Source organism: Tachyglossus aculeatus, chromosome 1 (assembly GCF_015852505.1).
Source record: "Tachyglossus aculeatus isolate mTacAcu1 chromosome 1, mTacAcu1.pri, whole genome shotgun sequence".
Classification (NCBI taxonomy): Eukaryota; Metazoa; Chordata; class Mammalia; order Monotremata; family Tachyglossidae; genus Tachyglossus; species Tachyglossus aculeatus.
This window is the reverse complement of record NC_052066.1, coordinates 72,816,340-72,832,596: the sequence shown is the minus strand read 5'-3', so window position 1 is coordinate 72,832,596 and position 16,257 is coordinate 72,816,340. Positions and strand designations below refer to the sequence as shown.

Below are 16,257 nucleotides of genomic sequence, written 5' to 3'. Positions count from 1 at the left end.
CTTCTATGTGACCTTGGGCAAGTCACTTCACTTCTCTTTGCCTCAGTGACCTCATCTGGAAAATGGGGATTAAGACTGTGAGCCCCCTGTGGAACAACCTGATGACCTTGTATCCCCCCAGCGCTTAGAACAGTGCTTTGCACATAGTAAGTGCTTAATGAATACCATCATTATTATTATTATTATTATTATTGTTTGCACATAGCGCTTAACAAATGCCATTATTATTACCCGTGCTTAGAACAGTGCTTTGCACATAGTAAGCGCTTAACGAATATCATCATTATTATTATTATTATTATTTGCACATAGTAAGCACTTAACAAATGCTGTTATTATTACCAGTGCTTAGAACAGTGCTTTGCACATAGTAAGCGCTTAATAAATGCCATTATTATTATCATTATTATTGTTAAGCGCTTACTATGTGCAAAGCATTGCCATTATTATTATCATTATTGTTAAGCGCTTACTATGTGCAAAGCACTGTTCTGAGCGCTGGGGGGGGGATTCAAGGTGATCAGGTTGTCCCACAGGGGGCTCACAGTCACCATCCCCATTTTACAGATGCGGTAACTGAGGCACCGAGAAGTTAAGTGATTTGCCCAAGGTCACACAGCAGACATAATGGTAATAATAATGATGGCATTTATTAAGTACTTACTATGTGCAAAGCGCTGTTCTAAGCGCTGGGGAGGTTACATGGTGATCAGGTTGTCCCACGGGGGGCTCACAGTCTTCATCCCCATTTTACAGATGAGGGAACTGAGGCCCAGAGAACTTCAGTGACTTGCCCAAAGTCCCACAGCTAACTGGCGGAGCTGGGATTTGAACCCATGACCTTGGACTCCAAAGCCCGCGCTCTTTCCACTGAACCACGCTGCTTCACTTGCCTGCAGTGTGACCTTGGGTAAGCCACTTTACTTCTTGGGCTTCAGTTACCTCTTCTGTAAAATGGGAAATAATAATAATAATGGCAGTTGTTAAGCGCTTACTATGTGCAAAGCAGTGTTCTAAGCACTGGGTGGGGGAATACAAGGTGATCAGGCTGTCCCACGTGGGGCTCACAGTCTTAATCCCCATTTTACAGATGAGGGAACTGAGGCTCAGAGAAGTTAAGTGACTTGCCCAAGGTCCCACAGCAGACATGTGGCAGTGTTGGGATTAGAACCCATGACCTCTGGCTCCCAAGCCCGGTCTCTTTCCACTGAGCCACGCTGCTTCACTTGCCTGACCTTGGGTAAGTCACTTTAATAATCAATCAATCAATCGTATTTATTGAGCGCTTACTGTGTGCAGAGCACTGTACTAAGCGCTTGGGAAGTACAAGTTGGCAACATATAGAGACAGTCCCTACCCAACAATAGGCTCACAGTCTAATAATGGCATTTATTAAGCACTTACTATGTGCAAAGCACTGTTCTAAGCGCTGGGGAGGTTACAAGGTGATCAGGTTGTCCCACGGGGGCGGGGGGCTCACAGTCATAATCCCCATTTTACAGATGAGGTAACTGAGGCCCAGAGAAGTGAAGTGACTTGCCCAAAGTCACGCAGCTGACAAGTGGCGGAGCTGGGATTTGAACCCATGACCTCTGGCTCCAAAGCCCAGGCTCTTTTCCACTGAGCCACGCTACTTCACTTGCCTGCAGTGTGACCTTGGGTAAGTCACTTCACTTCTCTGGGCCTCAAGTTACCTCTTCTGTAAAATGGGAAATTAGACTGTGAGCCCCACGTGCGACAAGGGACTTTGTCCAACCCAATTTGCTTGTATTCATGCCACACTTAGTACAGTGTCTGGCACATAGTAAGCGCTTAAATACCATAATTATTATTCATTCATTTAATGTATTTATTGAGCACTTACTGTGTGCAGAGCACTGGACTAAGCGCTTGGGAAGTCCAAGTTGGCAACATACAGAGACGGTCCCTACCCAACAGTGGGCTCACAGTCTAGAAAGAACCCGGGCTTTGGAGTCCGAGGTCATGGGTTCGAATTACAGCTCCTCCACTTGTCAGCTGGGTGACTTTGGGTGAGTCACTTCACTTCTCCAGGCCTCAGTTCCCTCATCTGTAAAATGGGGAGGAAGACCGTGAGCCCCCCATGGGACAATCTGATCACCTTGTAACCTCCCCAGCGCTTAGAACAGTGCTTTGCACATAGTAAGCGCTTAATAAATGTCATCATCATCATCATTATAATTATTGTTGGCTCAGGGGAAAGAGCCCGGGCTTTGGAGTCAGAGGTCATGGGTTCAAATGCTGACTCCGCAGCTTGTCAGCTGGGTTACTTTAGGCGAGTCACTTCACTTCTCCGGGCCTCAGTTCCCTCATCTGTAAAGTGGGGATGAAGACTGTGAGCCCCACATGGGACAATCTGATCACCTTGTATTCCCCCACCCAGTGCTTAGAACAGTGCTTTGCACATAGTAAGCGCTTAACAAATGCCATTATTATTATTATTATTTCCCATTTTACAGAAGAGGTAACTGAGGCCCAAGAAGTAAAGTGGCTTACCCAACGTCACACTGCAGGCAAGTGAAGCAGCATGGTTCAGTCTGTCTGTCCCGTGGAACATCCTGATCACCTTGTAACCTCCCCAATGCTTAGAACAGTGCTTTGCACATAGTAAGCACTTAATAAATGCCATTAATTATTATTATTATTGTTATTATTATTATTATTATTATTATTATTATTGTTGTTGTTGTTGTTGGCTCGGGGGAAAGAGCCCTGGTTTTGGAGTCAGAGGTCGTGTCTTCAAACCCCAACTCCACCGCTTGTCAGCTGTGCAACTTTGGGCGAGTCACTTCACTTCTCTGGGCCTCAGTTCCCTCATCTGTAAAATGGGGATGAAGACCGTGAGCCCCCCCATGGGACAACCTGATCACCTTGTAACCTCCCCAGCGCTTAGAACAGTGCTTTGCACATAGTAAGCGCTTAATAAATGCCATCATCATCATCATTATTATTGTTGGCTCAGGGGAAAGAGCCCGGGCTTTGGAGTCAGAGGTCATAGGTTCAAACCCCGACTCCGCCGCATGTCAGCTGTCTGACTTTGGGCGAGTCATTTCACTTCTCTGGGCCTCAGTTCCCTCATCTGTAAAATGGGGATGAAGAGCGTGAGCCCCCCCCCCCCCCCCCCCACCAGGGGACAACCTGATCACCTTGTAACCTCCCCAGCGCTTAGAACAGTGCTTTGCACCTAGTAAGTGCTTAATAAATGCCATTATCATTATTATTATTCTTATTGTTGGCTCAGGGGAAAGAGCCTGGGCTTTGGAGTCAGAGGTCGTGGGTTCAAACTCTGACTCCGCCGCTTGTCAGTTGTGCGACTTTGGGCGAGTCACTTCACTTTTCTGGGCCTCAGTTCCCTCATCTGTAAAATGGGGATGAAGACCGTGAGCCCCCCGTGGGACATGCTGATCACCTTGTAACCTCCCCAGCTCTTAGAACGGTCCTTTGCACCTAGTAAGCGCTTCATAAATGCCATTATCGTTATTATTATTAAGTGGCAGAGCCGGGATTAGAACTCAGTTCCTCTGGCTCCCAGGCTTTATCCACTAATCAATCGTATCTATTGAGCGCTCACTGTGTGCAGAGCACTGGACTAAGCGCTCGGGAAGTCCAAGTTCGAGACGGTCCCTACCCAACAGTGCCTGTGGAGGCAGCCCCGTGGTATCGGCAGTCGGAGCAGGGAAAACCAACCAATCAATCGATCAGTGAATCGTATTTATTGAGCGCTCGCTGCGTGCAGAGCACTGGACTAAGCTCTCGGGAAGTCCCAGAGAGACGGCCCCTACCCAACAGTGGGCTCAGAGTCTAGAAGGGGGGAAAGAAGACCCCCCCAAAGCCCCCGGTGACTTCAAATGGTTTAATTTCAGAGGAAGGCTCAGGGCCTGGACCTGGGGACCAGCCCCTCCTCGGGCCGCGGCGCCGCCTTCATCTGGATGTCGTAGCGCTTGATCTTCTCGCCGATCCAGTCGAGGTACCGGCTGACCTTGGTGTAGACGCCGAACGTGTCCAGGTTCCCGCAGCCCTCCCCCCAGCTGACCAGTCCCACCAGGAACGACGTGTTCCTGTAGGAGGAGACCATGGGGCCTCCACTGTCCCCCTCACAGGAATCCTTCCTGTTCCCCAGGAGCCCCGCGCAGAGCATGTTCTTGGAGACGGCGTTGTGCATCGTGTCGGCGCACTCGTCCCAGGAGGCTATGGGGATCTCGATGTAGCTGAGGAAGGTGCTGGTGTTGCCGTTCTCCTTCCTGCCCCAGCCCGTCACCACCACCGGCTGCCCCTCTCGAACCAGGACCCGCTCGGCCAGCTCCTGGGTGGGGAGGCAGATGGGCAGGATGTACTTGGTGAAGGTGGCCGGCTTGTTCAGGAGCAGCAGGGCGATGTCGTTGTCCGAAGTCCTCGTCGAGTAGTTCGGGTGGATGAACAGCTGCTCGATCAGAAACTCCTGCTCCGTCTTTTCCCACTTCCTGCGGTCATATTCGCCTGGGAGGATGGAGGGGGGGGTCAGTCAATCCATCCATCCATCCATCCATCCATCCATTCATCCATCCATCCATCCATCCATCCATCCATCCATCAATCGTATTCATTGAGTGCTTACTGTGTGCAGAGCACTGGACTAAGCGCTTGGGAAGTCCAAGGTGGCAACATCTAGAGACGGTCCCTACCCAACAGCGGGCTCACAGTCTAGAAGGGGGAGACGGACAACAAACGTATTAACAAAATTAAATAAATGGAATAGATATGTCCAAGTAAAATCAATCAATAAATAGACTAATATGTACAGACATATATAAATATATACAGAGGGGTAAAGGTCAGAGAGCGCTTACTGTGTGCAGAGCACTGGGCTAAGCGCTTGGGAAGTCCAAGGTGGCAACATGGAGAGACAGTCCCTACCCAACAGCGGGCTCACAGGCTAGAAGGGGGAGACGGACAACAAACATATTAACAAAATAAAATAAATGGAATAGCTATGTCCAAGTAAAATCAATCAATCAGTAGACTAATAAATATGTACAGACATATATAAATATATACAGAGAGGTAAAGGTCAGAGAGCGCTTACTGTGTGCAGAGCACTGGGCTAAGCCCTTGGGAAGTCCAAGGTGGCAACATATAGAGACGGTCCCTACCCAACAGCGGGCTCACAGTCTAGAAGCGGGAGACGGACAAAAAACGTATTAACAAAATAAAATAAATGGAATAGATATGTCCAAGTAAAATCAATCAATCAATAAATAGACTAATAAATATGTACAGACATATATAAATATATACAGAGAGGTAGAGGCGGGGTGACTGCCCCAGGCTCGCCAAGGAAATTGAGACTGAGGCTGTTTGAAAGGGAACTCTTTCTTTGAATCAATCAATCAATCAACCAATCGTATTTATTGAGCGCTTACTGTGTGCATAGCACTGTACTAAGCGCTTGGGAAGTACAAGTTGGCAACATATAGAGACAGTTCCTACCCAACAGTGGGCTCACAGTCTAAAAAGAAACAAATGCCAAACCACTGGCACCCGAAGCAGTGTGGCCTAGTGGAAGGAGCGTACTCCTGGGCGTCGGAGCACCACTTACCCGCTCTGCGACCTGGGGCAGATTCACTTTTTTCGCTTCTCTGTACCTTAGTCCCCTCATCTGCAAAATGGGGATTCAATAATACCTAGTCTCCCTTCTACTTGGACTGTGAGCCCCACCTCATCTTGTATGTACCCCAGCGCTTAGTACAATGCTTGACACGTAATAGGCACTTGGTAAATACCATCATTATTATTGTTGTTGTTGTTATTACTGTTGCCTCATGATAATAATGGTATTTGTTAAGTGCTTACTATGTGCCAAGCACTGTTCTAAGCGTGACCTTGGGCAGATTCACTTTGCTTCTCTGTACTTCAGTCCCCTCATCTGCAAAATGGGGATTCAATAATACCTAGTCTCCCTTCTACTTAGACTGTGAGCCCCACCTTATCATCTTGTATGTACACCAGCGGTTAGTACAATGCTTGACACATAGTAGGCACTTGGTAAATACCATTATTATTATTATTGTTGCCTTATGATAATAATGATGGTATTCGTTAAGCGCTTACTGTGTGCCAAGCACTGTTCTAAGCGTGACCTTGGGCAAATTCACTTCACTTCTCTGTACCTCAGTCCCCTCATCTGCAAAATGGGGATTCAATACCTAGTCTCCCTTCTACTTAGACTGTGAGCCCCACAGCGCTTAGTACAATGCTTGACACATAATAGGTACTTGGTAAATACCGTTATTATTCATGTTGCCTCATGATAGTAATGATGGTATTTGTTAAGCGCTTACTACGTGCCAAGCACTGTTCTAAGCGTGACCTTGGGGAGATTCACTTGGCTTCTCTGTACCTCAGTCCCCTCATCTGCAAAATGGGGGGATTCAATACCTAGTCTCCCTTCTACTTAGACTGTGAGCCCCACAGCGCTTAGTACAATGCTTGACACATAATAGGCACTCAGTAAATATCATTATTATTGTTGTTGTTGCCTCATAATAATAATAATGATGGTACTAAGAGCTTGCTATGCTGTGAGCCCACTGTTGGGTAGGGACTGCCTCTATATGTTGCCAATTTGTACTTCCCAAGCACTTAGTACAGTGCTCTGCACATAGTAAGTGCTCAATAAATACGATTGATGATGATGATGATGCCAAGCACTGTTCTAAGCGCTCATGCAGCAGACGTGTGGGAATCAGCTTCACTGTCCAGTCCGGGTTGTCTGTCCCGTTGCATTGTTTTTCCGAGATATCGCCTTTCCTTGAAAACCTTCAGCGGTTACTCGTTCCTCTCCAAAATCGACCAGAAGCTCAGCGAATAACTATACCCCAGCTTGCCAACTTAGTTGCTATCGATTTAACTTGCCGTGCCTCCTCCTCATCTCCCCGACCTCTGATCCTTTGCTCCGTCCTATCCCCAGCCAAAACCACTGCCCCCTTCTTCAAAGTCCTGCTGAAATCACATCATTTCCAGGAAACCTTCCCTCATTAAGTTTCCCTTCCCCTGCCAGACTGCATTTCATTCATTCATTTGTATTTATTGAGCCCTTAACTGAGTGCAGAGCACTGTACTAAGTGCTTGGGAGACTGTGAGCCCACTGTTGGGTAGGGACTGTCTCTATATGTTGCCAACTTGTACTTCCCAAGCACTTAGTACAGTGCTCTGCACACAGTAAGCGCTCAATAAATACGATTGATTGATTGATTGATTGACATATACCAAACAGTGACATTCCCTGCCTGTTAAATCTCGCCAACAACCACTTCAGAACTTGCACACCAAATATTCGTTGGCGTATTCACAACTACAACCCAGATCCAACGCTTTGCTCCTCAAATACCATCCTACTCACTTAGCCTCCATCTCCGTCTCTCCGGCTGTTGACCTCGGCCCAAATCCTCCCTCCCCTTTCATATAATATTAATCATGATGGCATTTGTTAAGCGCTTACTATGTGCAAAGCACTGTTCTCCGCGCTGGGGAGGCTACAAGGTGATCAGGTTGTCCCACGGGGGGCTCACGGTCTTCATCCCCGTTTTACAGATGAGGTGAAGTGACTTATCCAAAGTCCCACAGCTGACAATTGGCGGAGCTGGGATTTGAACCCAGGACCTCTGACTCCAAAGCCCGGGCTCTTTCCTACTGAGCCACGCTGCTTCTCATATCTCACGGACTGCCGCTCGGCCCCATCTTCCAAGCCTTACTAAAATCAGATCTCCTCCATCATCATCATCATCAATCGTATTTATTGAGCGCTTACTATGTGCAGAGCACTGTACTAAGCGCTTGGGAAGTACAAATTGGCAACATATAGAGACAGTCCCTACCCAACAGTGGGCTCACAGTCTAAAAGCTTTCCCTGATTAGCTTCATCTCCTCACCCTAGTCTCCCCACCTTCTATGTTGCCTTTGTACATATCCTTTTACTCTGCCGTTTCCCCTATCTGTTATCTATTTTAATTTGTCTCCCCTACTAGATTGAGGACAGGGAATCAACTCTCCCAAGTGCTTAGTACAGTACTGTTACATAGTGAGTCCTCAATAAATACCACTGATAGAATTGGTAGGTTGCACTTATGTACATAGCATCATACAGATTCTCCTATTTAAGCACTAACTCATATATATAACTCATACTACTTCCTCCTGCAATTTATTTATGTGTCTGTTTAAATTCTGGTTTAAATTCTCCTTGTAGTTCTCTAGAAGGAATGCTGTTTTAGTAGTAAAATTAATGATAGTAATAATGGTATTTAAGCACTTACTATGTGCCAGGCACTGTACAAAGCGCTGTGAGGCCGCTGTTGGGTAGGGACCGTCTCTATATGTTGCCGACTTGTACTTCCCAAGCGCTTAGTACAGTGCTCTGCACTCAGTAAGCGCTCAATAAGTACGATTGAGTGAATGAATGAATACAAGCAAATTGGGTTGGACGTAGTCCCTGTCCCGCATGGTGCTCAGAGTCTCAATCCAGATCCAGATCAGTCTTCTAGACTGTGAGCCCGCTGTTGGGTAGGGACCGTCTCTATATGTTGCCGACTTGTACTTTCCAAGCGCTTAGTACAGTGCTCTGCACACAGTAAGCGCTCAATAAATACCATTGAATGAATGAATGAATGAATCCCCATTTTACAAAGGAGGGAACTGAGGTGCAGAGAAGTCAAGTGACTTGCCCAAGGTCATATAGATTCCCAAATCTGTGCCCTGCTGCTTCTCACAATTTAGTAATCATGTTATACTCTCCCACGTGCTTAGTACAATGCTCTGCACACGATATATATTCAATAAACGCTATTGATGGATTAAATTATTGATTTTAGAAATGGAAAAACTGAGGCAGAGGAGAGGGTTAGTAAATAACACCCAAGTCCAGCTAACGTATCTATCTCTTGACACTCCTCGGTGGAGTCCATTGCCTTTGAAGCCTCAGACTTCAGACCTCAGACTTCAGAGAAGCAGCTGTGGCTTAGTGGAAAGATCATGGGCTTTGGAGTCAGAGGTCATGGGTGCGAATCCCAGCTCTGCCACTTGTCAGCTGTGTGACTTTGGGCAAGTCACTTCACTTCTCTGGGCCTCAGTTCCCTCATCTGTAAAATGGGGACTAAGACGGTGAGCCCCATGTGGGACAACCTGATAACCTTGCATCTTCCCCAGCGCTTAGAACAGTGCTTTGCACATAGTAAGCGCTTAACAAATACCATCATTATTGTTCAGCCACACTATTTCGGACCTTGGTTTCAGCATACTTCCAAAGCTGGTTGGGGAATTTGGCCTCGCCATTTGAACTGGAAAGCATTCCGTCTTATCTTTTTTTTTTTTTAATGCTATTTGTTAAGCATTTACTTTGTGCCGGGCACTGAACTAAATGCTGGAATAGGTACAAGTTAATCAGGTTGGACAGAGTCCCTGACCAACGTGGGGCTCACAGTCTTCATCCCCATTTTACAGATGAGGTAACTGAAGCACAGAGAAGTGCTTTAAGGAAGCAGTGTGGCCTAGGATAAAGCGTCAGCCTGGAAGTTAGCGGGACCTGGTTTCTCATCCTGACTCTTCCGCTTGCCTGCTGTGGGACCTTGGACAAGTCACTTCACTTCTCTGAGCTTCAGTTCCCTCCTCTGTAAAATGGGGATTAAGACTGTGAGCCCCATGTGGGACAGGGACTGTGTCCATCTTGATTAGCCTGTATCTTCCCCAGCGCTTAGTACAGTGCCTGGCACATCATCATCATCATCATCAATCGTATTTATTGAGCGCTTACTATGTGCAGAGCACTGTACTAAGCGCTTGGGAAGTACAAATTGGCAACATACAGAGACAGTCCCTACCCAACAGTGGGCTCACAGTCTAAAAGGGGGAGACAGAGAACAAAACCAAACGTACTAACAAAATAAAATAAATAGAATAGATGTGTACAAATAATAAGTGCTTAAGAAGTGCCATTTTTTTTAAAGGGTCGTGACTTGCTCAAGGTCTCCCTGATTCTGATTCCACTGATTCTCTTTCCACTAGGCCATGCTGCTTCTCCCCCTACACTGCTTACAGTGCTCTTCCTGCCACAAAGCCTCCCGGCCGGAAAAACAAAGAATCGAAATCCACGGAAGTTGAAACTCCACTTGGTTGCCCGGCTCAGTGGAAAGAGCCCGGGCTTTGGAGTCAGAGGTCACGTGTTCAAATCCCGACCCCAGCACACGTCAGCTGCGTGACTTCGGGCAAGCCGCTTTACTTCTCCGGGCCTCGGTTCCCTCAACTGTAAAATGGGGATTGAGACCGTGAGCCTCACAGGGGACTCGGTCCAACCCTATTTGCTTGTATCCATCCCAGCGTTTAGTTCAGTGCCTGGCACGTAGTAAGCGCTTAATACCACTGTTATTATCTGAGACAGGGCTAGTAAAGAGAGGTCACTGCCACACTTGAGGCAGGGGGCCTGGAACCCCTTAGAGTGTCCATCCCACTCCTCTTCTTCAACCTGCGCCTCGCTCCTTCGGGGTTTAGTTATCAATCCATAGGCAAAATAATAGTTTATCAAACCCTCGGTTTGGAGCATTGTTCTGAGTGAGGTGAAACGAGACATGGTGCGTGGCCCTCTAAGTCTAACAATAATAATAATAATGTTGGTATTTGTTAAGCGCTTACTATGTGCAAGGCACTGTTCTAAGCGCTGGGGTAGATACAAGGTAATCCGGTTGCCCCACGTGGGACTCCCAGCCTTCATCCCCATTTTACAGATGAGGGAACTGAGGCCCAGAGAAGTGAAGTGACTTGCCCAAAGTCGCACAGCTGACAAGGGGCAGAGCCGGGATTTGAACCCACGACCTTTTAGACTGTGAGCCCACTGTTGGGTAGGGACTGTCTCTATACGTTGCCGACTTGTACTTCCCAAGTGCTTAGTACAGTGCTCTGCACACAGTAAGCGCTCAGTAAATACGATTGATTGATTGATTGACTCCAAAGCCCGTGCTCTTTCCACTGAGCCACGCTGCTTCCCCAATAATGGCATTTATTCAGTGCTTACACTGTGCAGAGCGCTGTTCTAAGCGCTGGGGGGATACAAGGTGATCAAGTTGTCCCATGTGGGGCTCACGGTCTTAATCCCCATTTTACAGATGAGGTAACTGAGGCACAGAGAAGTCAAGTGACTTGCCCAAGGTCACACGGCAGACATGTGGCAGAGCTGGAATTCGAACTCGTGACCTCTGACTCCAAAGCCTGGGCTCTTTCCACTGAGCCACGCATTACAGAGGGGCGAGGGAACAGCCGTAGACACAGAAGGACAAAATAATAAAAACTTCAAAATAACAGAACAGAAATAAATACAACAAATGATACTTGTTAAGCACGTACTATATCCCAAGCACTGTACTACGCACTGGGATGCAGCGTGGCTCAGTGGAAAGAGCCCGGGCTTGGGAGTCAGAGGTCATGGGTTCGAATCCTGCTCCGCCACATGTCTGCAGTGTGGCTTTGGGCAAGTCACCTCACTTCTCTGAGCCTCAGTTACCTCATCTGTAAAATGGGGATTAAGACTGTGAGCCCCCCCCCCCCGCCATGGGACAATCTGATCACCTTGTATCCCCCCCCAGTGCTTAGTACAGTGCTTTGCACATAGTAAGCGCTTAACAAATGTCATCATTACAAGATAACCAGATTGGACACAGTCCCTGTCCCACATGGGGCTCAAAGTCTAAGAAGGAGGGAGTAGGATTTAATCCCCATTTTCATTCATTCATTTCATTCAATCATATTTATTGAGCGCTTACTGTGTGCAGAGCACTGTACTGTCTCTATATGTTGCCAATTTGTACTTCCCAAGCGCTTAGTACAGTGCTCTGCACATAGTAAGCGCTCAATAAATATGATTGATTGTACTAAGCGCTTAGGAGGTACAAGTCGGCAACATATAGAGACGGTCCCTACCCGACAACGGGCTCACAGTCTAGAACACGGGTCCTCTGATTTTTAGACTGTGAGCCCACTGTTGGGTAGGGACTGTCTCTATATGTTGCCAATTTGTACTTCCCAAGCGCTTAGTACAGTGCTCTGCACACAGTAAGCGCTCAATAAATACGATTGATGATGATGATTCCCAGGTCCATTCTTTCCACTGAGGCTCAAGGTGCAGAGTTTTGACTTCTGGAGGCTCAGTCATGCCTTCTACATGCACAGCGCTATACTGAGCACCTGGGAGAATACAACAGAGCTACACAACACCCAAGCTCTGGCTTCACGGAGCTTACAATCGGACAGCGGGGGTTTTCCGAACAAATTACCGATTGGAGGGAGAAGAGAACGGAAATACGGACGACGGACATGCGCTTAAAGAGTCATTTAGTAAGCTATGTAGTAGTTACCGAGTGCATCTGTTCAGAGAGTACGAAAGTGGAGAGGGTGTAAGCTCCTTGTGGGCAGGGAAAACGTCCATCAACTCTGTTCTGTTGTATCTCCCAAGCACTTTAGACTGTGAACCCACTGTTGGGTAGGGACCGTCTCTATATGTTGCCAATTTGTACTTCCCAAGCGCTTAGTACAGTGCTCTGCACACAGTAAGCGCTCAATAAATACTATTGATGATGATGCTCTGCACACAGTAAGCACTCGATGAATACGATTTTTCTTTTAAGGGTATTTAAGCGCTTATTACGTGCCAGGCACTGTACTCAGCACTGGGGTAGATAAAAGCCAGTGAAGTTGAACCCAATCCGTGTCCCACGTGGGGTTCACGGTCTTAATCCCCATTTTACAGATGAGGTAAATGAGGCACACGATTGATTGATTGATTGGGAGGGTATAAGCCGGGGGAGAAAAAAGAGCAAGGAAGACTTCCGGGAAGAGACGGGTTTGGGGGAGACTTCGAGGACGGGGGAGACGCGATCGGCTGGATTTGAAGGGGGAGAGACACCGGATTGAAGACAGGAGAGTCTGGAGTGAGGTACGGTTAGAAGATTAGCCCACTGTTGGTTAGGGACCGTCTCTATATGTTGCCAACTTGTACTTCCCAAGCGCTTAGTACAGTGCTCTGCGCACAGTAAGCGCTCAATAAATACGATTGACGACGATGAAGAGACGATCGGGACTAATGATGCTGCTGATGAAAGGATTTGGGCCCACGGCCCCGAGGGACTGGTCTTGAGCTCACACAAAACAGATATAACAAGGTACCAGCAGGGAATCAATCAATCAATCGTACTTATTGAGCGCTTCCTGTGTGCAGAGCACCGGACGAAGCGCTTGGGAAGTCCAAGTTGGCACCATATGGAGACGGTCCCTACCCAACAGTGGGCTCGAAGTTTAGGAGAGGGAGGCAGAGAACGAAACCAAACATATTAACAAAATAAAATGTACAAGTGAAATAATAGAGTAATAAATCCGTACAAACGTATATACAGGTGCTGTGGGGAGGGGAAGGAGGTGAGGCGGCGGGGAGGAGGGGGAGAGGAAGGAGGGGGCTCGGTCTGGGGAATCCGCCCCCGAGTTCATACCAAGTCTCACGCGATAGCGTGCCTTGTCCTCCACGCAGTGGGCCGCAGTCAGGACCCAGGAAGGATGGATGAGCACCCCGCCGCACTTCAGCCTGTTCCTGAAATCCAACAGGATGGCCTGAAACGACAGGGATGAGAGTCCCCGCACGTCAAGGCCGGCCTTGGGCCCGGGAGCTGAAGGGGAGGGGAGTCGGGCTGCCTCGAAACTTAACGCCCCCCCCAAAAAACTTGACCGTGTTACTGGAGCTGGACGGGGACCGTCCTTGCTCTTCACTCCATCGTATTTTCATTCAGTCGTATTTATCGGAGAAGCGGCGTGGCTCAGGGGAAAGAGCCCCAGTTTGGGAGGCGTGGGTTCCAATCCCGTTTCTGCCACTTCAATCGTATTTATTGAGCATTTACTGCGAGCAGAGCGCTGAACTAGATACATGTACGTTGTTTGTACGTATTTATTACTTTATTTATTTTTCCATCGTATTTTCGTTCAGTCGTATTTATCGGAGAAGCGGCGTGGCTCAGGGGAAAGAGCCCCGGTTTGGGAGGCGTGGGTTCCAATCCCGTTTCTGCCACTTCAATCGTATTTATTGAGCATTTACTGCGAGCAGAGCGCTGAACTAGATACATGTACGTTGTTTGTACGTATTTATTACTTTATTTAGTTTTCCATCGTATTTTCATTCAGTCATATTTATCGGAGAAGCGGCGTGGCTCAGTGGAAAGAGCCCCGGTTTGGGAGGCGTGGGTTCTAATCCCGTTTCTGCCACTGCATTCGTTCACTCAATCGTATTTATTGAGCACTTACTGTGTGCAGAGCGCTGAGCTAGATACATGTACGTTGTTTGTACGTATTTATTACTTTATTTATTTTTCCATCGTATTTTCATTCAGTCGTATTTATCGGAGAAGCGGCGTGGCTCAGGGGAAAGAGCCCCGGTTTGGGAGCCGTGGGTTCTAATCCCGTTTCTGCCACTTCATTCATTCCCTCAATCGTATTTATCGAGCACTTACTGTGTGCAGAGCGCTGAGCTAGATACATGTACGTTGTTTGTACGTATTTATTACTTTATTTATTTTTCCATCGTATTTTCATTCAGTCGTATTTATCGGAGAAGCGGCGTGGCTCAGTGGAAAGAGCCCCGGTTTGGGAGGCGTGGGTTCTAATCCCGTTTCTGCCACTGCATTCGTTCCCTCAATCGTATTTATCGAGCACTTACTGTGTGCAGAGCGCTGAGCTAGATACATGTACGTTGTTTGTACGTATTTATTACTTTATTTTTCCATCGTATTTTCATTCAGTCGTATTTATCGGAGAAGCAGCGTGGCTCAGGGGAAAGAGCCCCGGTTTGGGAGGCGTGGGTTCTAATCCCGTTTCTGCCACTTCATTCGTTCCCTCAATCGTATTTATTGAGCACTTACTGTGTGCAGAGCACTGAACTAGATACATGTACATTGTTTGTACGTATTTATTACTTTATTTATTTTTCCATCGTATTTTCGTTCAGTCGTATTTATCGGAGAAGCAGCGTGGCTCAGTGGAAAGAGCCCCGGTTTGGGAGGCGTGGGTTCTAATCCCGTTTCTGCCACTGCATTCGTTCATTCAATCGTATTTATTGAGCACTTACTGTGTGCAGAGCACTGAACTACATACATGTACAGTTTGTACATATTTATTACTTTATTTATTTTACTTGTACATATCTATTCTATTTTATTTTGTTAGTATGTTTGGTTTTGTTCTCTGTCTCCCCCTTTTAATAACTATAGCATTTATTATTATTAATAATAGCATTTATTATTATTAATAATAGCATTTATTATTAATAATAATAATAGCATTTATTAAGCGCTTACTATGTGCAAAGTCTAAGCCCCTTTTAGACTGTGAGCCCACTGTTGGGTAGGGACTGTTTCTATATGTTGCCAACTTGTACTTCCCAAGCGCTTAGTACAGTGCTCTGCACACAGTAAGCACTCAATAAATACGATTGATTGATTGATGGATTGATTGAACTAAGCACTTGGGAAGTACAAGTTGGCAACATGTCAGCTGTGTGACTTTGAGCAAGTCACTTAACTTCTCTGGGCCTCCGTTCCCTCATCTGTAAAATGGGGATGAAGCCTGGGAGTCCTACGTGGGCCAAACTGATTACCTCGTAGCTACCCCAGCGCTTAGAACAGTGCCTTGCACATAGTAAGCGCTTAGCAAATGCCATCATTATTATTATGATGATGATTATTGGGCGCTTACTATGTGCAGAGCACTGTACTAAGCGCTTGGAAAGTACAAGTCAGCAACCGAGAGAGACGATCACTGCCCACACCGGGGATATGATGATGATGTCTCCCTCTTTAGACTGTGATGTGATGATGTCTCCCCCTTTTAGACTGTGAGCCCACTGTTGGGTAGGGACTGTCTCTATATGTTGCCAATTTGTACTTCCCAAGCGCTTAGTACAGTGCTCTGCACATAGTAAGCACTCAATAAATACGATTGATGATGATGACGGGATTGGTTAAGTGCTTACTATATGCTAAGCACTGTTCTAAGCGCTGGGGTAGATACAAGGTGATCAGGTTGTCCCACATGGGGCTCACGGTCTTAATCCTCATTTTACAGATAACTGAGGCACAGAGGAGTTAAGTGGCTTGCCCAAGGTCACACAGCAGACAAGCGGCGGAGCTGGGATTAGAACCAACATCCTCTGACTCTGTGCTCTTCCCACTAAGCCATGCTGCT

At 47.0% G+C, this 16,257-nt stretch overlaps 1 protein-coding gene across 1 annotated transcript in view; it reads right to left on the bottom strand.

Annotated features, from left to right (window-relative positions):
- Window positions 1-3,762: 3,762 nt before the first annotated feature.
- Window positions 3,763-16,257, bottom strand: part of PROC (protein C, inactivator of coagulation factors Va and VIIIa) — a 52,951-nt gene continuing 40,456 nt past the window's right edge. The window contains exons 8-9 of the mRNA XM_038744464.1: window positions 13,521-13,638; window positions 3,763-4,494 (exon numbers count right to left, since the gene is read on the bottom strand). Of these exons, the coding sequence (XP_038600392.1) occupies window positions 3,890-4,494; window positions 13,521-13,638 (723 nt within the window). The 3' untranslated portion in view covers window positions 3,763-3,889. The remainder of the gene's footprint in view (window positions 4,495-13,520; window positions 13,639-16,257) is intronic.